The sequence below is a fragment of the Manis javanica genome, chromosome 4 (assembly GCF_040802235.1).
Source record: "Manis javanica isolate MJ-LG chromosome 4, MJ_LKY, whole genome shotgun sequence".
Classification (NCBI taxonomy): domain Eukaryota; kingdom Metazoa; phylum Chordata; class Mammalia; order Pholidota; family Manidae; genus Manis; species Manis javanica.
The window spans coordinates 145,746,262-145,771,540 of NC_133159.1; the positions used below are offsets into that span (position 1 = coordinate 145,746,262).

The following is a 25,279-nucleotide window of genomic DNA, read 5'->3' on the forward strand; positions in this document are numbered from 1 at the left end:
TTTTTATATTCCACAAATAGGTGAAATCATATGGTATTTGTCTTTCTCTGCCTGGATTACACCATCTAGATGCATTGATGTTGTTGCAAATGGCAGGATTTCTTTTCTTTTTATGGCTGAATAATATTGTGTGGGTGTGTATGTACCACATCATCTTTATCCATTCATTTACTGATGGACATGATGGTTACTTTCATAGCTTGGCTATTGCAAATAGTACAACAATAAACATAGGGGTGCGTATATCTTTTCAAATCAGGGATTTTGTTTTCTTTGGTAAATTCCTAGGAGTGGAATTATTGGATTGAATGGTATTTCCATGTTTAGTTTTTTGAGGAACCTCCATACTGCTTTACACAGCAGTTGCACCAATTTACATTCCTACCAACAGTATAGGAGGGTTCCCATTTCTCTTCATCCTTGCCAACATTTGTTATTTCTTGTCTTTTGGATAGTGGCCATTCTAACTGGTGTGAAGTGATATCTCATTGTGGTTTTAATTTGCATTTTCCTCATGATTAGTGATGTGGAGCATCTTTTCATGTTCCTGTGGGCCATTTGGATTTCTTCTTTGGAGAAATGTCTGTTCAGGTCCTCTGCCTATTTTTTAATTGGGTTATTTGTATTTTGGGTGTTGAGCCATATGAGTTCTTTATATATTTTGGATGTTAACCCCTTATCGGATGAGCCATTTACAAATATATTCTCCCATACTGTAGGTTGCCTTTTTGTTCTGTTGATGGTGTCCTTTGCTGTACAGAAGCTTTTTAGTTTGATGTAGTCCCATTTGTTCATTTTTGATTTTGTTTCCCTTGCCTGGAGAGATGTGTCCAGAAAAAAATTGCTCATGGTTATGTTCAAGAGATTTTGGCCTGTGTTTTCTTCTGAGAGTTTTATGGTTTCATTTAGGTCTTTAATTGATTTCTTGTTTACATTTCTGTATGGAGTTAGATAATAATCGAATTTCATTCTCTTGCATGTAGCTGTCCAGTTTTCCCAGCACCAGTTATTGAAGAAAAGTCTTTTCCCCATTGTATATTCATGGCTCCTCTGTTGTATATTGGTTACCATATAAGCTTAGGTTTATATCTGGGCTCTCTATTGTTTTCCATTGATCTATAGGTCTTTTCTTGTGCCAGTACCATATGGTTTTGATCCACTGTAGTTTTGTAGTACAGCTTGAAGTCATGGAGTGTATATCCCGATCTTTGTTCTTTCTCAGGATTGCTTTGGCTATTCAGGTCTTTTGTGGTTCCATGTGAATTTTAGGATTATTTGCTCTAGTTCCCTGAAAATGCTGTTTGCATTTTGATAGAGATTGCATTGAATCTGTAAATTGCTTTGGATGGGATGGCCATTTTGACAATATTAATTCTTCCTATCTATGAGCATGGGATAGATTTCCATTTGTTTGTCTTTAATTTTTCTGGTGAGTATCTATAGTTTTAAAAGTACAGGTCTTTCACCTCCTAGGTTAGGTTTATTCTAGGTATTTTATTCTTTTTGATGCAATTGTAAATGGAATTGTTTTCCTGATTTCTCTTTCTGCTAGTTTGTTGTTAGTGTATAGGAACGCCACAGATTTCTGTGGATTAATTTTGTATCCTGAACCTTTGCTGAATCCAGTTAGAGTTCTAATAGTTTTTTGGTAGAGTCTTTAGGTTTTTCCATGTATATTATAATTTCATCTGCAAATAGTGATAGTTTAACATCTTCCTTACCAATTTGGGTGTCTTTTATCTCTTTTGTCTGATTGCTATAACTATGACCTTCAGTACTGTGTTGAATAAAAGTGGTGAGAGTGGACATCCTTGTCTTGTTCCTGGTCTTAGCAGAAAAGCCTTCATCTTTTCACCTTTCAGTATGATGTTAGTGTGGGTTTGTCATATATGGCCTTTATTCTGTTGAGGTATGTACCCTCTGTGCCCATTTTGTTGAGCGTTTTTGTCATGAATGGATGCTAAATTTTGTCATGCTTCTTCAGCATCATTGAGGTGATCATGGTAGCTTTTATTCTTCTCTTTGTTAATGTGGCATATGACGTTAATTGGTTTACAAATACTGTACTATCCTTGCAGCCCTGGAATAATCCCACTTGGTTGTCATGGATGATCCTTTTGATGCATTTTTGAATTCAGTTTGCTACTATTTTGTTGAGGATTTTTGTATCTGTTCATCAGGGATATTGGTCTGTAATTTTCTTTTTTTGTATTGTCTTTGTTTGGTTTTGGTATTAGAGTAATGACCTCATAGAATGAGTTTAAAAATATTTCCTCTTTTTGGAATACTTTAAGAAGGGTGGGTATTAGCTCTTAAAATATTTGGTAGAATTCAGCTGTGAAACTGTGGTCTTGGACTTTTGTTTGTTGGGTGTTTTTTATTAGCAATCAATTTCATTGCTGTAATTGGTCTATACAGATTTTCTGTTTCTTCCTGGTCAATCTTGAAAGGTTTTATTTTTCTAGGAATTTGTACATTTGTTCTAGGTTATCCAATTTATTGGCATACAATTTTTCATAGAATTCTCTAATAATTCCTTGTTCTTCTCTAGTATCCATTGTGATTATGCCTTTTTCATTTCTGATTGTGTTTGTGTCCTCACTCTTTTTTGTTGATAAGTTTGGCTAGGAGTTTTTCTATTTTGTTTATTTTCTCAAGGAACTAGCTCCGGGTTTCGTTAATGCTTTCCTTATGTCTTATTCTTCTATAATTTATTTATTTGTGCTCTGATCTTCAATATGTCCCTCCTTCTGCTAACTTTGGATTTCATTTGTTCTTTTTCTAGTTTCTTTAATTGTGAATTTAGACTGTTTGTTTGGGATTGTTCTTGTTTCTTGAGTTAGGCCTGTATTGCTGTATACTTCCCTCTTAGCATCACTTTTGTGGTGTCCCACAAATTTTGGACTGTTGTATTTTTGTTTTCATTTGTCTCTTATATTGCTTGATTTCTGTTTTGACTTGCTCGTTGATCCATTGATTATTTAGAAGCATGCTGTTTAGCCTCCATGTGTTTGTGCGCTTTTTGTTTTCTTTGTGTAATTTATTTCTAGTTTCATGCCATTGTGGTCTAAGAAGTTGCTTGATACAGTTTCAGTCTTTTTGAATTTTTTGAGGCTCTTAATGTGACCTAGTATGTGATCTGTTCTGGAGAACATTCCATGTACACTTGAGAAAGATGTGTATCCTGCTGCTTTTGGGTGGAATATTCTGTAGATATCTTTTAAGTCCATCTGATCTAATGTGTTGTTCAGGGCCTGTTTCCTTATTTATTTTCTATGTGATTGATCTACTGAAGTAAGTGGTGTGTTAGTCTCCTAATATGAATGAGTTCCAGTCTATTTCCCCCTTTAATTCTCTTAGTATTTGTTTATATATTAAGGTGCTCCTATGTTGGGTGCATAGATATTTATAATGGTTATATCATCTTGTTGGACTCATCCTTTTTTCATTATGTAATGTTCTTTGTCTCTTGTTAGTTTCTTTGTTTTGAAGTCTGTTTTGTCTGATGTAAGTACTGCTCCTTCTGCATTATTCTCTCCATTAATGAATGAAATATCTTTTTCCATCCCTTCACTTTTAGTCTGTGTATATTTTTAGGTCTGAAATGAGTCTGTTGTGGCAGCATATAGGTGGGTCTTGTTTCTTTATCCATTCTGCCACCCTGTGTCTTTTGATTGGTTCTTTCAGTTCATTTACACTAAGGTAGTTAGTTTTAGGTATATACTTATTGACATTTCATTGTTTTCTCGTTGATTTTGTAGTTCCTATCTGTTCCTTTTTTTCTCATAATCTTGTTACTTGATGGTTTTCTTTAGTGTGTGATTGGATTTCTCTTTTGAACTTTTTGTATATCTATTAAAGGCTTTAGGTTTGTAGTTACCATAAGGTTCATGGATAGATTCCTAGCTATATAACATTCTGTATTAAGTTGATGATTGCTCTGTTTCAAACACAGTCTAAAAGCACTTCTTTTTTATTCTTCCTCCTCTAACACTTTATATGCTAGATGTCATTACCTGCATTTTTTTGTGTATCCCTTGACTGATTTGTGTATAGTTGGATTTACTACCTTTATTTTCTTTCAATAGTGTCAGTTTCATACTTGCTTGGTAAATAATTGGTCTACTACTTTTACTGTGGGTTTATTGTCACCTATGTACCTATTCTCTACCCGCTCTTTTCCTCTTCTTCCTGCCTGTGGACTGGGATTGGGGAAGGGCTGTGGTCCTATCATGGCTCAGTCACTTTACCCTTCTCTGTGTGGCCTTCTCTTCTTCACCAGGTGTAGGTGGTCTGTTCTGCAGTCTTCAGGTCATTTTTAGGGCCAGTTGTATTTGCGGTAGTTGCTTAGTTGGTGTGTTTTGGGAGAAGGTTTCCACCTTGCCTTCTGACTCCACTATATCCCTGACCCCGCACCCCTATTTTATTTCTTTATCTTGTCTTATTGCCACTGCTAGGACCTCCTGAACTATGTGGAATAAAAGTAGTGAGAGTGGACATTCTTGTCTTTTTCCTGATATTAGAAGAAAGGCTTTCAGCTTTGCCCATGAATTTAATGTTGGCTTTGGGTTTTGCATATACTGACTTTATTATGTTGAGGTCTGTTCTCTCTATACCCACTTGGTTGAGAGTTTTTATCACAAATGGGTGTTGAATTTTGCCAAATGCTTTATCAGCATCTATTGAGATGATCATATAGTTTTTATCCTTTCTTTTGTTAATGAGGCATATCACATTAATTGATTTGCAGATATTGTACCATCCTTGCATCTGTGGAATAAATCCCACTTGGTCGTGATGAATGACCTTTTGATGTATTTTTGAATTCGGTTTGCTAATACTTTGTTGAAGATTTGTGTATCTGTGTTCATCAAGGATATTGACCTGCAGTTTTCTTTTTTTGTAGTGTCTTTATTGTTTTTGGCATTAGAGTTATATTAGCCATATAGAATGAATTTGGAAGTATTCCTCTTTTCTGGAATACTTTAAGAAAGATAAATATTGGCTCATCTTTAAATGTTTTGTAGAATTCAACTGTGAAGCCATCTAATACTGGAATTTTGTTTTTTGGGAGTTTTTTGATTACCAATCAATTTCATTACTAGTAAGTGGTCTGTTCAGATTCTATCCTTTTTCTTTATGTATATTTTTCTAGTTTAAATATCAGACACCTTGATATGAATATCAGAGGTGATAACTAAAATTAGAAATGATTCTTTTAAAGGGTTCATACTATTTTAAATAGGGACATTATTTAAAATTAGAAGGCATGAAAATATGCAAATACAAATTGTATATGTTTTTGACTCATTATTGTTATTGTTGACATTTTGAACCAGATGATTCAGTGTTATGGGTGGGTATCCTGTACATTACAGGATATGTAGCCACATCTGTGCCTTCTCTTCTGGATGCTCAAAGCAACTCCCTTAATTGAGAAAATTAAAGATGTCTCCAGACATTGCCAAATATCCTTTGTTTGAGAATCTCCTCAGGTTGATTCTGAACTCTAGAGAATATTCTGGTTGAAACTACTGGCTCACATAAGTATAATTTGATGGGAGAAGTTATGTGTAGTTATGAATATCAAGGACTTACTGTGTTTATAGATATATAAACTTCAGTAAGAATTGTTTTAAAATGGAACTGATATGTCTTATTTATAAATATTAAAATTATTAAAGTGCTATCCATTAGAAACCTATTCTTTCAATATTCATTCAACTTCATTGTCAATAATCAGTTGTTCCATTTTTCTGATGGAAAGGGTGGGATAATAGGAAATACTTGGTTTCAGGGGACTTTGAAAATAAATTAAAATAGTATTTTTATTTTCTAACTTTTGCTCATGTTCGCTTTTAATGTATAAATTTTGGGCATAGACCCAAGAGAGTAAAATGGAGAGTTTCTGATTTCCTAATTTTTTATTCATTTTGCCTGTGAGTTCTAGTATTTTCTGGGAATCTTGATTTTATATTAGCACTTGGGAGAATTCTTTGTAAGCTTTTCCAGAAATGTGATTATGTCCTAATGGTCTTTATATCTCTTGCCAGGTACATTGTCTGGCAGCTCGTGGGATGTATATTAAGTTAACATATACATATGTATATTATATATGTTTAATAAATGTCTTTCAATATTTCAGCTGGATAGGTCCACCTTTAAGTGTGCTGGAGACTCAATTTCAGAAAGCTTCGCAATCTTTTTGTTCCCTCTCATTCCATTCCATTCCCAATCTATCCCTTCTTCCTAAAATCTCTATTTTTATTAATTAATATTAGCATTATAATTTTTCCATTCAGTCAACCTGAAACTTTAGGGCCTATGCCAGGTACTAGGAGATACAAATATACTAAGACCTTAGCCCTGCTTGAGGAGATCCTGTTCTACTTGTACAAGAAGTCATTACAGAATTGCAGTCTGTGTCAGTGCTTCCCAAATGGGAGTGATTTTGCTCCCAGGGGTACATTTGGCCATGTTTGCAGACATTTTTTATTATCACGATTGGGAGTTGCTACTGGCATTTAGTGGGTAAAAGCCAGAGATGTTGCCGAACATCCTACAGTATATAAGACAACCTCCCACAACAAAGAATTTGTCCATTGCAAAATGTCAACAGTGCTGAGGTTGAGAAATCTTGGCCTATGAGATTAGTGTTACAATGGAGGTATGAATAGAGTGCTGTAGAGCATTGTGTAGTGATGGAGGACTTCTGATACTTTGCTTCGTAGTTAAGTTTCGTAATAATAATACAAATAATAACATCTATAATTTCATAATCGGAAGGTACCACATACATTAATTTAGACACACTGTCTGCTATTGTCTGTTATTCTCTCAGTTTGACTCATTAAGTGTTCTTACCATTTTACAGATGAAAAAAATTAAAGCTTATATTTAATCAGCTCAGCACTTCATTGATAGATAACTTGTTTTTAAAGAAGTGAGGTTATTTTTTAGAGCAGTTTTAGGTTCATAGCAAAATTGAGCAGAAAGCACAGAGAGGTCCCATATACCTCCTACCACAAAAAATGTACAGCCTCCGCACTATCACATTCCAATCAGAGTGGTACATTTGTTACAAGTGGTGAACCTACACTGATCCGTCATTATCACTCAAAGTCTGTGGCTTACATTAGGATTCACTTTCAGTGTTGTCCTTTCTAAGGGTTTTCACAAGTATATGATGACATGTATCCATCATTATAGTATCATATAGAACAGTCAGAACAGTCTCACTGCCCTCAATATCCTTTGTGCTCTGCCTACTCACTGGTTAAATAAATAATCAATCAGTCAGTTCTTTTTACTCCTTCCCTTGGCAACCACTGATCTTTTTACTGTCTAGGCACAGTCCCCCCTTCTCCACGGTTTTGCTTTCTGTGGTTTCAGTTACCCACGGTCAACCGTGGTCTGGAAACAGGTGATCCTCCTGATATTGTGAAGGTCAGTAGTAGTCTAACTCTCCATCACAATGCCTGTATCATCCACCTCACTTCATCTCATCATGTAGGCATTTTATTATCTCACATGATCACAAGAAGAGAGTGAATCCAGTACTATAGGATATTTGAGAGTGAGAGAGGGCATATTCACATAATTTTTGTTGCAGTGTATAGTTATAATTTTTTCATTTTATTGTTGTTAATCTCTTCCTTGGTCTAATTTATAAATTGAACTTTCTCATCAGTATGTATGTATAGAAAACATTAGGTTCAGTGCCATCCATGGTTTCAGGCATTCCTTGGGGGTCTTGAAATACATCCCATGTGGATGAGAGGGGACTATTGTATAATTTGGATTTTTCCAGAATGTCTTAGTTGCAATCATGTGGTATGTAGCCATTTCAGATTGGCTTATTTCATTAGTAATATACACTTAAGTTTCTCCCATGTCTTTTCATGGCTTGATAGCTTGTTTCTTTTTTTTTTTTAATTGAAGTATCACTGATATACAAACTTATGATGGTTTCACATAAACAACACAGTGGTTTCAGCATTCACCCATATTAACAAGTCCTTAGTCCCTCTATTGTGGTCATTCTCAGTATAGGAAGATGTTACAGAATCATTGTTTTCTCCTTGGGTAGCTTGTTTCCTTTTAGTGCCAAATAATATTCCATTGTCTGGATGTACCACAGTTTATTTATGATAGATGTATTTTTAAAAATTATGGTATGCATACCATAAAATGTACAGCTCTGAAGTCTATAGTTTGATGCCTGTGTTGTGTGTATATGTAAGTACCTATGTATACATGTGTGTATATATACATAAATAAGTGAAACTACCACTGAAAATAAAATGTAAACATTTTTCTTACACAGCAAGTTCCCCAGTCAGTATTCCTTTCCCCACAAGTAAGGTAGTCAGTATTCTGACCATAGATTAAGTTTTCCCTGTATTGAATTTCATATAGAGCTTCACACTACATACACTCCTTTGTGTCTGTCCTGTTTTGCTCAGTGTAGTTTTTAGATTCATCTATGTTGTTACATTGCATGTATATGTATTTTTCCTTTTTGTTTTTATTAATACATTTTATTCCACTGATTAAATATACTAGTTTGTTTAGCGGTTCTCCTTTTGATAGTCATTTGTGTTTTAGGCTTTTGGCTATGGTGAATAAAGCTTCTATGAGCACAATTGTAGGTATGTATACACTGTGTCTTGAGTATGTACCTAGGAGTAGAATTGCTGGGTCATAGGTTAGGCATTTATCTAACTTTATGAGAAATTATCTAGAGTTTTCCAAAGAAGTACCATTATATACTTTTCCATCTGCAATATCTGAGCATTCTAGTAGTTCTGCTTCCTGCAACACTGTTTTTTTCAGTCATTTTTTGTCATCTTGTCAGTCTTATAAATTTGTATGATATCTATTTTACAGAAGAAAAAATTTGGGCTTATTTAATAATAATGTTTCTCCTTGGTTAGATAGCTGTTGCAAAACTCCTCAAGCACTGGATTATATGAGAATAGGTTTACAATACTAATAAAATGGGACAAACTCAGTCTTTTAAAAGTGGAAAAAAGCTATAAGCTAAAATTGGCTTATCTGTAGCATTATTTTCTTTTTTTCTTTTCAACTGGATAGTATTCAGCACAGAACAAAATAACGAGTTAAAAGGGCTTCAACTCCAGTTTGTATGTCTGAGTGATTATGAAGTGTTTATGACAGCTGCTGGGCTGGCACTCTCTGTAATGGTGTTACATTGACTTCTGAACACCTTCCAGTCTGCCTCCAGGCGTGTGTGTCTGTGTAGTCTGAGTGGTTTTACATTAACATCTACCCCCAGTAAGATCTTTTTGACTACAGAAGTGTTACTTGAAAATGGAAGATACCATTAGGGCTGCTTCAAAGCTCTGGAATGGTATGTGGATTGGTGGTGCTGAAGTAATGGCTGGGGTTTTGAAGTGTAATGTCTAAATCTGTGTTGCATAACTGGAGGAACGTGTGAGTTTAAACTGCTTTTCTTTGATCTTCCTTTCAAAAAATCAGGCTGAAGGGGAAAGGTTAAAGTTGCCTTAAAATACTCCTATGTGTGTGAAAATTTGAAAGTTTGAAAATGTGATTATAAGTTCCACTTATTATTTGTGTTCTGTGGTTTTCATATTCTTAAACTTACTTCCTTCTGGCCTCAAGTTTTTTGTATTTTGAATTCAGTGTCAAGACCAAAATGCAACTTGGTTGCCATCTGCTTTATGTGGTTAGCAAATATCTGTTCTGTAAGTTGTTAGTCCTCACAAATATGTGTTTTAGGTGGTTTTGTGGTCTGCATTTTCTTTCCTGATGACATACAGAGTAGGTTACAGAGCTACGGACACTCTGACATTAGCTGAATCATTTGTGGTTAGGTTAAGCAAAAATAAAACAAAAAAAACTGGTCCCCTTCTTCATCCTTATTTTAGGAACTTTCAAAAAAAATTACTGTTTATTATTGGGGATACTTTTCTCATACTGTGCTGTCTTAAGTTTCTGAAAACTGTTGGAGCAGAGCTGTAACACAAAATCCCCACCTGGCAGTGACTTATTAAGAGAGAAAAGGCTGTTCTGAATCCAGTGTATTCATAGCAGATTCTGATGTCTTTGGTTTGGTCATTTTGGGGAATATTTTTCTTTGTTTCCTTATGTGTAAAATGAAAATATATCATCAAGATTGGCTCACAGGGTGATGCTGGAGACTATCAGCTGTCATTAGAGATTGCTTTGTAGTTAGAAGAGCCCCACATGTAGCTCGGTGCTATCGTTCATTGTTTCTTAAGTGAATACCTTAGAATCAGATAGTATCTCCCACTCCTTTCCCTATTTCTCTCTCTATTTTTACCTTTTCTCCCTAATTAAAAGAAATTATTGTTGTGACTTATTCAGTCAAAAAAAAGTCAGGAAACAATCTTTTTAAAGAACTTCATCAGTTATGTTATCTGTATGATTAGTACAAGTGAAACAATTAGCAAAGTGTTTAACGGTACACTCACATACTTAAATAAGGCCGAGTGAGGTCCTTTTGTTGCTTTAGGAACTCAGTTCGTTAGATAAGACCTCATCATCTCTTCGTTCCCAACATCTCTCTATATTTTTACCTTTTTCCCTCTTTTTTAGGGGGCGTATCAGAGAAGTTTACATTTTATTTGCAGAATTTTCCCATATGTATATAGAAATAAAAATTAATAGACTATTTTTTGATCAGTTTTAGGTTTACATAATAATTGAGCGGAAAGTACAGAGAATTCCTATGTATCCCCTCACCATTTCCCCCTGTTAACACCTTGCATTAGTGAGGTACATTTATTAAAACTGTTGAACGAATACTGACACATAATCAATAATTAAAATCCATGGCTTACCTTTTTTTCCTTAATTCAAAAAATGTTATTGGTGTTACTTTTTAGGTTTAAAACAAATGAAACAATGTTCTTTTTAAAGAGCTTCACTTCAGTTGTGTCCACAAATACCTGTGAAACAATGAGAAAAGATTGATAACTCCACATTTGGATATTTAAATGGGCTGTTTTTACATCACTGTTGGTAAGAAAACCTATTGCATGTAAAGACACTATATAAACACAAAAAGGTTGGAATGAATGTGGGATATTTTCCAGAGAGGGTGGAGACTGCCATGATCTTGAGTGGGAGCGTGAGGACTGGTGTGAAAAGAATTGTTGCACAGAAGAGGTACTGCTTACCCCTTTGGTAGTAGTCCTTTTATTGAGAGTTGTTAAACTTAGGAAGTAGTATACAAGTTGGCTCAAGAATGAGTTGTGCCAAATGTGTTTTATGATATGGTATTACAACAAATTCCTCACATTAAATATTAAAACATGCTTTGAGAACAGTGGGGCAAAGTCAAATTATGCTAAATGCCATTCAGATTGAATAATGGTGTCGATATAGACTCAGTCATTTATTCATCAGTTCATTCATTCAACTAGCATCTTATTGATTTAACTGTCTTTTGAGTGCCAGCTATGTGTTACATATTTTAAATACACAGTTTAATCACTGAAGTTACCTTATTAGATAGGTAAGATATCACTCATTTTAAAGCCAACCTCAGATTTAGCAAATTTGTACAATCAATAAACACAAGTCCAATTTATCTTCCACCATCATCAAAATCATTGATGATGTTGATGTGTGATATCTGTACCTGATGACCTCGAGTATTTGTACTGTGCAGTGTTGTCCTAGGCCATTACTTTGGGAAAAGAATAAAACTTCTAGGGTTTCCTGGCTTTTATCCCTCAGTCTTTCCATGGGGAAACTAGAGCTATTACTTGTCCAGGGAACTCTTAACATGAAAGGTGTTTTTGACTGAAAGTCAGGATATGCTTCAGATAAACACAAGGAATTCTTTTTTTATTGTCTTTTTTCTGTTCTTTTAATTCATATTTTCAGCCTAGACATGATCTGCTATATATGCTGTATCCATTTTGAAAATAAGATGAATTACTACTACTTTTTAATTTTGTTAATTTAAAAGATTTAAACTTTTTGAAGTATTTATTAAGAAAAAGAACAACTAATTATTATCTTTTATGTTTGAACTGTTTGAGTTATAGGCAAAGATTTAGTAAATCTTGTATGTTTCCTATATTTAACAAGTACTCAATTTGCTTTGAATGTTCATATAAATCCTTATAAATGAACATTTTTCCATTTCAGGGGATGGATAATGTGTTGCAGTAAACCAACCATTATACCTTAGTTGAGGGGAAAGATGACTCATTTCTGGATCTAGAATTAAGATAGGAATTTGATTAGGTACCAAAAGCTCTACCTTTTTCCAGAGCTCCTGAAACAAGTTCTCGAATCTCATTCATATTCTGTACTGTTTATCATAGCTACTTCTGAAAATCAAGGGTACATCAGGACAGAAAGTCTTACATCATTTGCCCTGATGGAGGGCCACTCTAATAAAGACTGTTTATATGTTTAGTTTGAGGCAGCATTGCTTTTCCAGAGGAGACTGATTTATGTATTTCATTCACTGTGCATAATAGATTTAAGTCAATAATTTCTTTGAATCAGGTAACTGTAGTGGGCAAGAGACTTTAACAGTAATTCACGAAATAGTATAACAAAATTCCAATAAGCATATGACAAGTGTTTGATCAGTTTCCTTAGTCATGAAGAAAATGCAAATTAAAACCATAGTGAGAATCCCACTGAACACCCACCAGAATGACTGATACAAACTGTTAGGAAGATGGGGAGAAGGTAAAACTCTTAAATTGCTGGTGAAAATGTAAATTGGTACATTCACTGTAAAAAACTATTTTGTTCAAATCTATAAAATATGCACACATTCCTACTATAAAAGCAATTCTAGTAGATATGCAAAAGAAATACCTATATATGTTCACTAAATGAATATTCATAACAGTATTCTTTATGATATCATTTATACCATAGATTTTATTTAACTCATTAATTAATACAGTATTTGGCATTTGTTACAACTGGTTCAAAGGGTAATCTGAAGAATAGTTACAGGCAATTAGGCATGCTGAAGTCAATTTGTGAGATGCAAACCTGGTTAATATCCTATTGGGGCTAAAACATACTGCTTGAAATGATCTTTTTTATGGAGTGGAGTTCAAATGTATTTCTATCAGACAAACTTCATTTGCATTTCCATGGATGAGATAATTTCGTCACTGTTTTCTGCAACTTACGATATTGTAAAATAGCCCAGTCAAGGCAAAGATGGAGATCCTTAGAGAATCAAACCACACCAAAGTGTCCACTAGACAACTCTTGGTAATCCACTGAAAAAATATGTAGTGATCTTTTACCCATTTGAGAATGTGTTGCATTTTTTCCTGACATCTGAAGAGCCCCAAACTAGAAACAACCCCAAAGTCCATCAGCAGTAGAGTAGGTAAATTGTACTATTTTATAGTGGAAATCTATATAGCAACAGGAAAAAAGTCCTGCAATCATATGCAAAAAGAATGAATTTCATAAGCATATAATGTGTGAAAGAAGCTATTCACATAAGAGTACATACTATGTGATTCTATTCACATAAAATTGAATAAGTAAAATTTATGTGAGGCATTAAGAGTGAAGATAGAGGTTACTTCTTCAACGGTTATTCTTAAGTTGGCTTTGTTACTGGGAATGGGTGTGGAGGGACCTTCTGAATATCCATAATGTTCTGTTTCTTGATGTCTGTGCTGGTAAAAGAGGTGTATTAACATTGAAAATTCATTAAGCTGTACATAACATAAGATTTATGTATTATTTTTATATCTGTTATCTCTCAAAAAAGCTTGCTAAACAAAATCAATTGCAGACCACAGTTCTTCACTGACCAGTGTCTAAAAGGGAAGTTAGGGGTGTAAATATGAACTCTTGTCCTTATTCTGTGTCATGGTAGAGTACTATTATTATTATCTTTGGTATTTGATTGAATTTTCTATACTGTAGTTAGGTGCCTTTGAAAAGTCATTAGGATTTCAGAAACAAGTTAGGTTCTGAGGGCTAGATGACCTTCATTTGCTTTAGCATTCCCTGCAAGTACTAATAAAACTCCCACAAATTTTACAGTCTTCTCTCTGTGTGTATTATTGTCTCAGCTGTTATAATTTCCTTTTTCCTTAGATTGAGTTGTGAGGTTCTAAACTTGTATTTTAGCCTCCTCTCTTTTTTGGTTTGGTATGTAATTTGCATATTTTCACCATGTGAAAGCTATTTTCTATGGTTGGAAAATATTTTTTTCCTACAGTGTGAACAAATCATTCTTTGTTCTCTTTATTGTGCCTCCAAACTGGTACGTCCGGTTTATGCTCTAAACAACAAAAGTCTGTCATCAGAAATTAAAATGCTAGTAAGAACAAAGGCAGAGACCCACGAGGAGCTATTGCAGAGGTTTCCTCCCTGTTTGCTCCTCTCCCCAAGTTTTTGCAGTTGCCAAGAAGTTGGAACATTGCTTGGTACACTCCTTTCTTGTAGCTCTACCCTTATACTTATTATTATTGTTGGTTTAAAAGTGAACTTAGAGCTCCTGGAAATTCTTGTCATGATCTATAAAATCCTCATCTTTGAGATTGTTTGCCATTTTCAATGACCTCTTTTTAAGAAACATAAAAATCACTTTGAAAGCCTGTAAAAACAATCAGTTTTGACACTCACTTATTTGAGAGCAGTGAACATACTGTACAGAATTATTAGAGGCAATTGAAAACAGCAGCTGAAGCTGAGCTTGTAAGGACATAGAGCCGTCTCTCTGTGTTCTTCCTAAATTGTGCACATCCTATCTGTGTACACTCTGGTAGCACTGTCTCTATTCTGAAATAGTATTCCATGTAGAATTTACACATACTAATGAGAGAGTTCCCTCCTTTGGGAAGTTAGACACTTGTGACTCCCTTAGGATACTTTATAGAATTGTGCTTCTAACAATCTAGATTTTAACACATTCAAAAATATCTATAAATAGAGAATGGTTCTTCCCTCCTTCCTTTCCTCTATGTTATAATTAAACCAAGATCCTAAGATCTTAACTTGTAGGTAATGATGGCTGGGTAATGAATTTGGGGATACACTTTGTAATCATTCCTAATGTTTTTTCTTACCTGTTGCTGTATGTTTAAAGAGGGATTTAGATTAGAAGCTTAGAATAAAGTAGAGCATTTATGTCTGTTTTGAAAGCTCTTATGCTGAAAAGGATGGTGTGTTCAGATTTCAAAATGTTTCTCTAGGTCAAATAAGCTCCTGTGTATTAAATCCAGTGATAACAATGCTTATCGTAGTGTGAGTATACAAGACAGGTTTATTTTAACTTTTATTATTTAGTATAATTTAGTATAGCAGCTCAGTTAAATATGATTATAGACTTTTAAAAAAACTTTTCTAAATGCTAGACCTGTGGTATATGGAAATAATAGTACAGAGCAGTAGATTTTGTGTTAGAATACTATGAGGTGTTATAGGTACAAACCTACTTGTTATAGTGAGAAGTATTTGTCATTACTCTGAATTAGAATTTAAATGCAAGTATCTACACCATCATTTTATAATTTATTTTTCATTTCCTTACTAATAGAAATATTGTGTATATTGAAGAAGATTATTTATCCATTGTCAGCCTTGGTGCTAATAATGGCACTATAATATAATGGAACTACATTGGTGATATTACCTTTTAGTGAAAATGTGCTTAAAATCAAGGAGGTTGTAATTTTTGGATTTCAGAGAATATGAGATTGATTACTGCATCGGGTGGGAGGTTGAACAAAGTGACCTTTTACGGCTTTTTCTAAATTTTAAATTCTGTCCTATAAAAATAAACTGCAGACTTAAGAGCTACAGTATATAATGGCCATGGTTTTCAGGTACAAAATCAATGTTCACAAAGGAATTAGTAGAAAGCTAAATTCTGCTAGCTCACTGTACGAGTTGGTGGCTTTTGTGTGTTTAATTGGTGATAGGTGGTGCTGTTGCATAGTTAGTGTGAAGAGTCTAGCCTTTCTCGTACCTCTGCATTCCAAGTGATAGAGGGGATTTGCCATTGCGGCCAATAAATAAGTTGTATTAATTTTTATAAGCAAAATGAATATAATTGCTCTTTAGGCATTTCCACATTTATAAGAAACAAAAATATGGTTTGCTGTTCTTAAATTCAGACAGAAGAGAAGCAGATGATCTAAAAAAGTACTTAATCTAAAAAGTGGCAGTTCCTCAGATTTTATAGTTAAATTTTGAAAGATTTATAAGCCCTTTATTTTATAATGTATACATTGTTGATATTTTAAGCCCCTTATTTGGCAGATCTGTTTAAAAAAATATGCCATCAGCATGTTTCCTCTATTGAAAATTTATGTTACATTTGTTCTAAGTTCTTGGATACTTAGAACTAGTTTTATAATGTTCCCCATTTTCCCTTTCTGATATTACATATTACATCAAACACTTGACAAATATATTGGGAACTACATTACCACTTAAAGTAGTCTAGAAAGCCTTTCTTAACTAATTCTGTTTTAATCTGCTCAATACTTCCAATTAGCAATGAACTGTTACCTTGAACCACTGATTTTGAAAAGCAGTTTTCACACTTGACACATATTATCATATCCCCTTTACCTTTGGATTAATAGAATACTCTACTCTTTATATCTGAGGAATCAATCTGATATGAACGGATGTTCATACTGTATCTGATATATGTGCATAAAAATGATACTTAAAAATGCTTATATATTCTTTTTTTATTCATAGAATATTGAAATTAGAAGTATCTTTGAGGTTATTTAACATCTTTACCTTCTCAATTTACAAATGCAAAAGAATATCCATTTAGGGGAGTGGGAGAAATCAGGAGATGCTGGTCAAAGGGTACAAAGTTGTTGTTACATAGGATGAATAAGTCTAAGGCCTAATGTTCAAGTATGACTATAGTTACTAATACTATATTGAACGAATACTAGAAAAATGTTAAGAGCAGCTATCAGGCTCTGTCATCAGGCTCTGAGGAGATGAATGCAGTAATCATTTCATTGTATGTGTATATCAAGTCATCACATTGTACACCTTAAATACATAAAAATTTTATTCAAAATATACTTAAAAAAGAAAAAAGAATATAGGTTTATGGAGATTAAATGATTTACTCAAGGTATTAACAGCTAGATAGTTGCAGAACCGCAACTAATACCTATGTCATATATTCCCTTAGGTTCTGTGCAATACATTTAAGTTCCGCTTTTCACAATATGAGAATATTTACCTTTTTCTTAAATGTAAAACTGAATATCAATTTAAAAAATCATAGCTGCTTTGCTTCAAAATGAAAGGTAAAGATTTATTAAAGATAAAAATGACAGATTCCAGAATAGAGCATTTATTTTCCTATTCACATCAAGTATGTGCTCCTAATAATTTTCTAAAACTATTTATGATAATTTAAGATATGAATATACTTAATGTGTATGACCAACCATGAATGTATGTGTGTCTGTGTATGTGTGTGTGTACATACTACATTTCAAACAAAAAATTGCAATGAAATTTAGAAGATCTTAGTTTTGTATAATAACCCTCTGACCTGTTTTTTCGTTTACTGAATTTTTCTGTCTTCTTGTGCAGATCAGTGGAGAAGCACAGGAGCTCTTTTCTGTTCGACATGGCCCAACTCGAGCAGCTAGAATCTTGCCTGCTCCACAGTTTGGTGAGTGTAGCCCTTAAGAAGAAACAAATCGTTCAGAAGTAGTTTCTTTTTTATTGGTCTTGGACTGTAGACAGCAAGAATGAACTAAAGTCTGTTTTCCTCCAAGTGTCCATACCTCTGCCCTGCCTCCCTACCAGATAAACTCTTCGTTTTGTCAGTTGAGATGGAAATAGGTAACCTTAACCAATTCAGTATGGCCATTCACTTTCCACTGTGGTTTTGATTTATCTTCATTGTCTTTGATCTCAATTTAGCCTCTGACTTTGCTGGCTCCTTCTCGAAGGCCTCTTCTCTCTTGGTTTTCATGGCATTGCTCTTCCCAGATCCCTTCCTTGCTGACTGTGCTGCTTTTGTTTTGTTTCTGGCTTAGCTTTCCTCTGTGGGTATTCCCCAAGTCTCTGTTTTTCTCGTGTCTTTGCCTTCTTAGTTATGCTTACTGCCTTCAAGAGCTTGGTTTTCACCGTTATCTTGATTGTAGATGAGTCTGTGGTCTGCATTTCCAGCAGTGTCAGAAGTATAACTTGGGGCTTTTGACCTTGGATCTCTACTTTAATAGCGAGTACTTCTTAGTGTTGTACTTACATATTGTGTATGTTGTATATTTATTTAAAAAAATCAAATATGTGTTTAAATTAAATCTGCTATTTGGGTGCCTTAGTAACTACTGACTCTTTAATGATCTGAGCCTTCTCAATGCTGTATTTTCTCATGAACTTGGCTGTGTTCACTCAATGGTATTTTTGCATGTGCACACAATCATTTTAATATTGTTTGCGTACTTCAAAATCTTTTTAAAAGGATATTAGAGTTTTTTAATTTTATTATATTTTTAAAGTTTTACCAGAAACTGGAAAATCTTCCTTATAATACTTCTTTTAGTAGTTAATTCCCTAAATTGCTGGGTGCTAGTTATTGAAACTTACTACCATGTGCATTATGCATTATATACATAAGTAAGGTTGAGGATTAATTTAGTGATTAAATCTGCTTAATTGAAATGGGAAGGGTAGAGGTGACAAGATCAACAATATCTGCAGTCATGTGGAGATTTTTCTCCTTGTTATTGAAATATTTGGCATGTGCAGATTCCAGCTCTTTCTTTGTCTCTTTCTCTTTTGTACTCTGTCTCTTGCTCCGTTTTCTATTGCTTTTTTATTTTGGTGAAATCTTTTGACAAAGAAGATAGTAAAACATCTTTTTCTGGAAAGTTTTTGGAATAGTCAGCTTTCTCTTTGGATGATTGGAATCAAAAACTTTATTGCTAAAGGACTCTGCTATGTCTGTTTTGTTTGTATGTAATTCACAGAGGCAGATTCTTCTCCCTTCATTTCATTTTTGAAGCTTTTTTTTATGTCAATTATTGATGTTCAGCATTTCTCAACTTTTACTTTGGTCAGAAAAATTTCATAAAGCTGTAAAAGTTAATATTACTAATAGCATTTGAGTATGTTTAATTTGCTTTGTCTAATTAAAAAAAATTTCTCCAACTACTTACTTTTAAAAATATATTAGATTTGAAGTACAATTTTACATAGCTAAATGTTCTTTCCTGACTTGTAAAAATTATGTGTCACTTTTATTGCATTTGATCAATTTTTTAGATTTGTTTTCATCAAAATTATAAATGCTACTGATCACATAAAATTTGCAATGGAAAATATAATATTTCATCCCTCTCTTTGGCCCAGTTTGCTTTGTGCTCCCATTTTGATAGATTAAGTTCTTTATTAGCTTCCTTTAAAATAATGTCTGGTTGATCTTGTTTGAAAATTCTTGCTTAAATTTTGAAGGCATTGGTCTAATATTGTGGTTGAAGAGTCTGAAGCCTTTTAGATATCATTTTCTTTGTAAGTGGCTTGTTTTCCTCTCTGGGAGCTAGTAGTATGGCTTAGTTCCCATTCTTCTGAGCCTTTACAGTGTGTTTTTTGGTTCATACATTGTTCTTTGCCCCTTCAACATGAAAATGCAAACAGTGTAGTTTTGAGAAAATTTAAGTTACTTTTTCATGATTTCTTGTCCTAAGTTTTCTTTATTATCTCTTTCTGGTACCTGTATTATTTGGCTGTTACACCCTTTAGAATGATTAATTAAAAAACAATTTCTTAACTGTTTTCTTTGGGGGATTATCTCAATGTGGATTACTCACTTTCAGTTGAGCAATTATTTTCTGCTATCGTGTCTTTCTTAATTTTACCTTCTCATACCCAATACTTCCCTCTCTCCCTCTCCTCCCTCTCTGTCTTTATTTTCTTTCTTTCTTGGTGTAATTTATGTATAATTATTAAGAGTTATATATATAAAAAAGTGATATGTAAAAAGAATTACATATCAGGACCAAGTAAAACGGTATTTCAGAAATACAAGTTGGTTAACATTTGAAAATCAGTTGGTGTGGAATTCACCATATTATTACAATGAAGAAGAAAACCCATATGATCATCTCAATAAAACTGGAAAAAACCTTTGATAAAATAGCCATTTGTGATTAAAAGTAAAGCTTTCCATAAGTCAGGAATGGAAGGAAAAATCTTGAGTATAATGAAGACCATCTATAAAAAAATCTACAGCCAACATCATACTCAGTAGTGATATATTAAATACTTTTCTGCTGAGTTTGGCATGGCTTCTATAACAGCTTATATTTACCATTGAGTACAGGTCCTCGCCATTACAATAAGGCAAGAAAAGTAAATAAAAGGTGCAATCTTAGATGAAAGATGTTAAATTGTCTTTATTCATGGATAACTTGATTGTGTATATAGAAAATACAAAGGATCTACAAACTATTAGAATTAATAGTGAATTTAGCAGAGTTGCTCCATACAAGGTTCATTAGATATTTTTGGTGAACTGATTCCCCTCCCTGTGTATTTTTCCAGCATCATTTTCGTCCATTTGTAGCCAGTGTCCCCAGTCTCCTATTTCCTCACCCTAACAACATGCCTTTGTGATAGACGTACTGAAATTCTTTCATTTCCTCAAATGATTCATCCTCTTTCAGGCCTTTTCATTTGCCATGGTCTTTTCTAGAATACTCACAATCTTCTAATCCTTATTCCTTATTCAATGTCAGTAGTGATTGTGTTCCCATAGGACTTACTGATTTCTTATTTTAGTTGCTCATTTGACTCCTACTTGCCAGATCTATAGGCTGTTTTCATATCTTTAGTGCCTCACAGAGTACTTGATACAGGGTGTTCGTTAATAAATATTTGTTGAATGTTGCTGCATGATATAATATTTTGAAAGTAATAACCTGGAAGGAAAGCAAGTTCCCTTTCTGTAGGTGTGTCTGTGGAAACTCTGTCCTTTACCTAAAAGTGAAAAACTGAAGGATTTGGATGTTTTCTAATCCACATAAGGTGATCTGATCATTATGTTTAATAAGCATTTATTCATATCAACATAGTTTGTACCCCAACTTTTTCATAGTCACTATCAATAATAGATTACTTTCTTAATGAACCTGTACCTGCTTTAGACTTTTTTCAGTATAATATTTCAGAAAGCTATGGCCAAATAATTGGTATTCTTCTATCAGATAACAACTGTTATTTATTACCTTTTAGGTCTTTCTAGAACTTAATTCCAAGTAAACTAAATTCTTCTTGTTCATTATTCTCAGTAGCCATTGTGTTTTTTAGTATTGTAATACATCACTTGTGAAATAAAATATTTCAATATGTGTGTTTTAATATACAAGTTATATTTTTTGTATGGTTATAGATTTTCTGCTATAATGGTTTTTTCAAAGGAGTGGGATCAGAGGACACTTTCATTTTAATGTATTTTTAATTTCATAAAATAAAGACCATGTAATTCTAGCTAGTTAAAAATATTCAGGGCAATAGGCACATAAAAAGATGCTCCACGTTGGTAGTTATCAGGGAAATGCAAATCAAAACCACAATCAGATATCACTTCACACCAGTTAGGATGGCCAACATAGAAAAGACTAGGAACAACAAATGCTGGCGAGGATGCAGAGAAAGGGGAACCCTCCTACACTGCTGGTGGGAATGTAAACTAGTTCAACCACCGTGGAAAGCAATATAGAGGTTCCTCAAAAAACTCAACATAGAAATACCATTTGACCCAGGAATTCCACTCCTAGAATTTACCCTAAGAATGTAGGATCCTAGTTTCAAAAAGACATACGCACCCCCATATTTATCATAGCACTATTTACAATAGCCAAGAAGTGGAAGCAGCCTCGGTGTCCATTGGCAGATGAATGGATAAAGAAGATGTGGTACATATACACAATGGAATATTATTCAGCCATAAGAAGAAAAGAAATCCTACCATTTGCAGCAACTTGGTTGGAGCTAGAGGGTATTATGCTCAGTAAAATAAGCCAGGCGGAGAAAGACAAGTACCAAATGATTTCACTCATCTGTGGAGCACAAGAACAAAGCAGAAAGTGAAGGAACAAAACAGCTGCAGACTCACAGAACCCAAGAATGGACTAATAGTTGCCAAAAGGAAAGGGACTGGGGAGGATGGGTGGGAAGGGAGGAATAAGGGGAATAAGGGACATTACAATTAGCACACATAATGTAGGGGGGCGCACGGGGAACACAATATAGCACAGAGAAGACAAGTAGTGACTCTACAGCATCTTAATGATACCAAAAAAAAAAAAACTGAGAAAAATAATTGTTATAAAAATTCAAAGAATACTGAAATGTAGAAGGTGAAAATTCACATGTTATCAGAGATAAACCCAGGTACCTCTTTCCTTTCCTCTTCTTTGCCCCATATACTAAGCATGTATTAATAGCTTAGGGTATACATTTCTTGATTTTTTTCTCCTTAATTATTCACACATGCATGAAATTAACATGTAGTGTTATATCCAGGTCTGATTGAGGTTTTTTATATGTATGACATGTACTGGCTCATGGATATGTGTATATATGTGTGTGTGCAGGTTTTTAAAATAATAGTTTATATTCTGAACATCTTTCTATTTCAGAACTTAAAATTTAAGCATTGCTAAAAATTGTGTCATGCCACTGTGTGAACATTTATATTAATTTAACTTTTTCCCTGTAACAGGTTATGTTGTTACATAGATCTATGTATGTACACTTAAAAAAAACACAAGGAATTATTTTCTTAGGAAGACTCCTAGAAGGGGAATTACTGGGTCAAGGAATATGTATGTGTCATAAAATTGCTTCTCAGAGAGAGTATAGCAACATCTATAAATGGGAATTCCTTTTTTCCCCAATTTTGTCCCCTACTGGCTATTATGAATCTTTTCAGTCTTTGCCTATCTGATGGAGAAAAACACTCCATTTGTAATTTTTTGCTCTTTGGATACTAGGGGAGTGGAAAATCTTCATTTTTTTGCCGTTTATTCTAATGAATATCATACTTGTTTATACCCTTTGCGTTTATTGATTTGAGCTTACTACATTATTTTTAGTGATGTATTATTACGGATATGCTAAAGCTTCCTTTATATTTCATGTATAGTTTGTTATTTGTCATGTTTTTTGGTGAAAGCAATCAAGTTTTTATTCTATATGCCTTTAGGTTCATGCAAATAAAATCTTTGTGTATTTTACCATATCTAAGTTCAAATCATGAAAATCGAACTACAAAATTTTTTTAAAGCTTTTTTTCTTCTTCTATTATATTTTCTTGTTCCTTGCCTACCTCTGATATGCGTTAAGTTTTTCAGAATATGTCTCCTTTATTATGGTCTTTCTCCTACTATAGTGTGTTTTTTGAGAATCACAGAAACAGTGATTTACTAATCATGGTGTTCTATGCCATGCTTTGCATAATATATAGAATATTAGTGGTACCCCAAAATAAATTTACTTAATAATTTTGCAAAAGAGAAAGTAGAACTCTGCTTTTATATAAAGTATTTTAAAAAGTCATTTATCAGTAACCAAATGGATGACACACTGTTTTTGATTCTCATAGAGCATGTAAGTCTTTTGTTCATGCTATTTCCTTCTTGCTTATGGAGAAAGATGATCATTTTTGCCTTGAGCCTGAACCAGATTGCTTAGAATTGCAGATTCAACTTATTCATTATCATTAGGAGTCTTATGTACTGAGTACTTGAACTTTCTCCATCTAAGAATGTTTTAGAACAAATTCTTATAATCTAGGGCCTTTATTCTTAGAATAAATGGGTTTCTCAAGTATCAATGAACCAAATTTCTGGTAATGATCCAAAATACCAGGTAGCCAATTTGGTTTTCTTCTAGATTATTTCATTATTACTTACTGCTGGAAAGGTACTTTTTTTTTTCATTCTGTTATGCAAGGAATTCACAGCTTCACATCTCAAAATATTAAAAGGTTAAAAACTCCCTAAGATCCCACCCAGTTTTTCCTACTGCAGTGTAAATGCCAAATATTTTCTGAAGCTTGTAATATAAAGCAGCTTTCCCATGCAGTCAAAATATTAATCTTGCTTTTCTTTAATGATGTGAATGGCTAAAATTATATTCATAGAAACAAACATAAGCAGAACAACTTTAAAGGTAAAGTTTCTCTCATTTGCTCAGTTTTTATAAATTTTCAAATAGAGTGCATTATCTAGGTGTTGAGTTTTTGTGATTTTTCTTGAGGTACAGTTACCTGTTTCATCGTTTTTAAACAACTTAAATGTGGTTTTTAACATGTTCAAAGAAGAGCTGTTTGATGTGTTCAGCTGTATGAATTCAGAAATTCTGATTAGCTTCTCCAGAAGGGTTTGCTATAAAATTTTAATCACTATTTTTGTAAGTATAGTTGATAAAAAATATTATATTAGTTTCAGGTATACAACATAGTAATTTGACAATTATATACATTACAAAATGCTCACTGCTATAAGTGTAGTTATCATCTGAATGACTGTGGCTCAACAAGTAAATCCTATGAACACACACACACACACACACACACACACACACACACAGAGTCCATTCAAACAAAACACTAGGAACCTTGCTAAGGTAGGCTGACTGATGTTTGCTTACAGTTACCACTAGTATCTTGAGAAGAGAGAATTGACATTTTAAATGGCCAAACAACGAGATTTAGAGCTTCCCTAATGTTTTCTGCTCTAATTACTTCTTAGTTTGTTTTGTGTATATTTTCCATAACAGCTAGTCTTTATTAGTGGGATCTTTACTACTTGGCATCATTTAAGTTTTTATAAAATTTTGCTAAACCTTGGATGGTAATTATAGATTTGCTTTGTTTATGTCACCGTATTCCTATTATGTTAATATGTGTGTGCAAATTAGTAGTTTAAAACCTATACATACTTAAGGTACTCTACAAGAAGATATGTCAAAGAAATAATCAATCCTCCCATGTTTCCTTTCATATGCTACATCTATAGCTTTTCTTCTTCCTTCCTAATTACAACCCTTAAATAGAATTCGTGCCTCATATCGAATTTATCGAGTATCATAATTCCTCCAGGTGGTAAAGATACCTCGAGACAAGTGCTGGGCATAGAAGCCACAGGGCATAAATCTGCAAAGAAGTAAAAAGCTAACCTTTTCAAACAATATGACTTCTCTCTCACTTACCAACTTTACATTTCCCTGTATGGCCCCGGAAGATGACTGGTTAGCCAGG

At 33.7% G+C, this 25,279-nt stretch overlaps 1 protein-coding gene across 24 annotated transcripts in view; it reads left to right on the forward strand.

Annotated features, from left to right (window-relative positions):
- BCAS3 (BCAS3 microtubule associated cell migration factor) overlaps positions 1 to 25,279 on the forward strand; it is a 632,290-nt gene that overhangs the window by 31,379 nt on the left and 575,632 nt on the right. For all 24 annotated transcript variants that reach the window (XR_012130638.1, XR_012130636.1, XR_012130640.1 and 21 more), the window contains exon 6: positions 17,596 to 17,677. Coding sequence is in view for 18 of the 24 variants with exons in the window: in XM_073235300.1 (XP_073091401.1) it covers positions 17,596 to 17,677 (82 nt within the window). In the remaining 6 variants the exon portion in view is untranslated. The remainder of the gene's footprint in view (positions 1 to 17,595; positions 17,678 to 25,279) is intronic.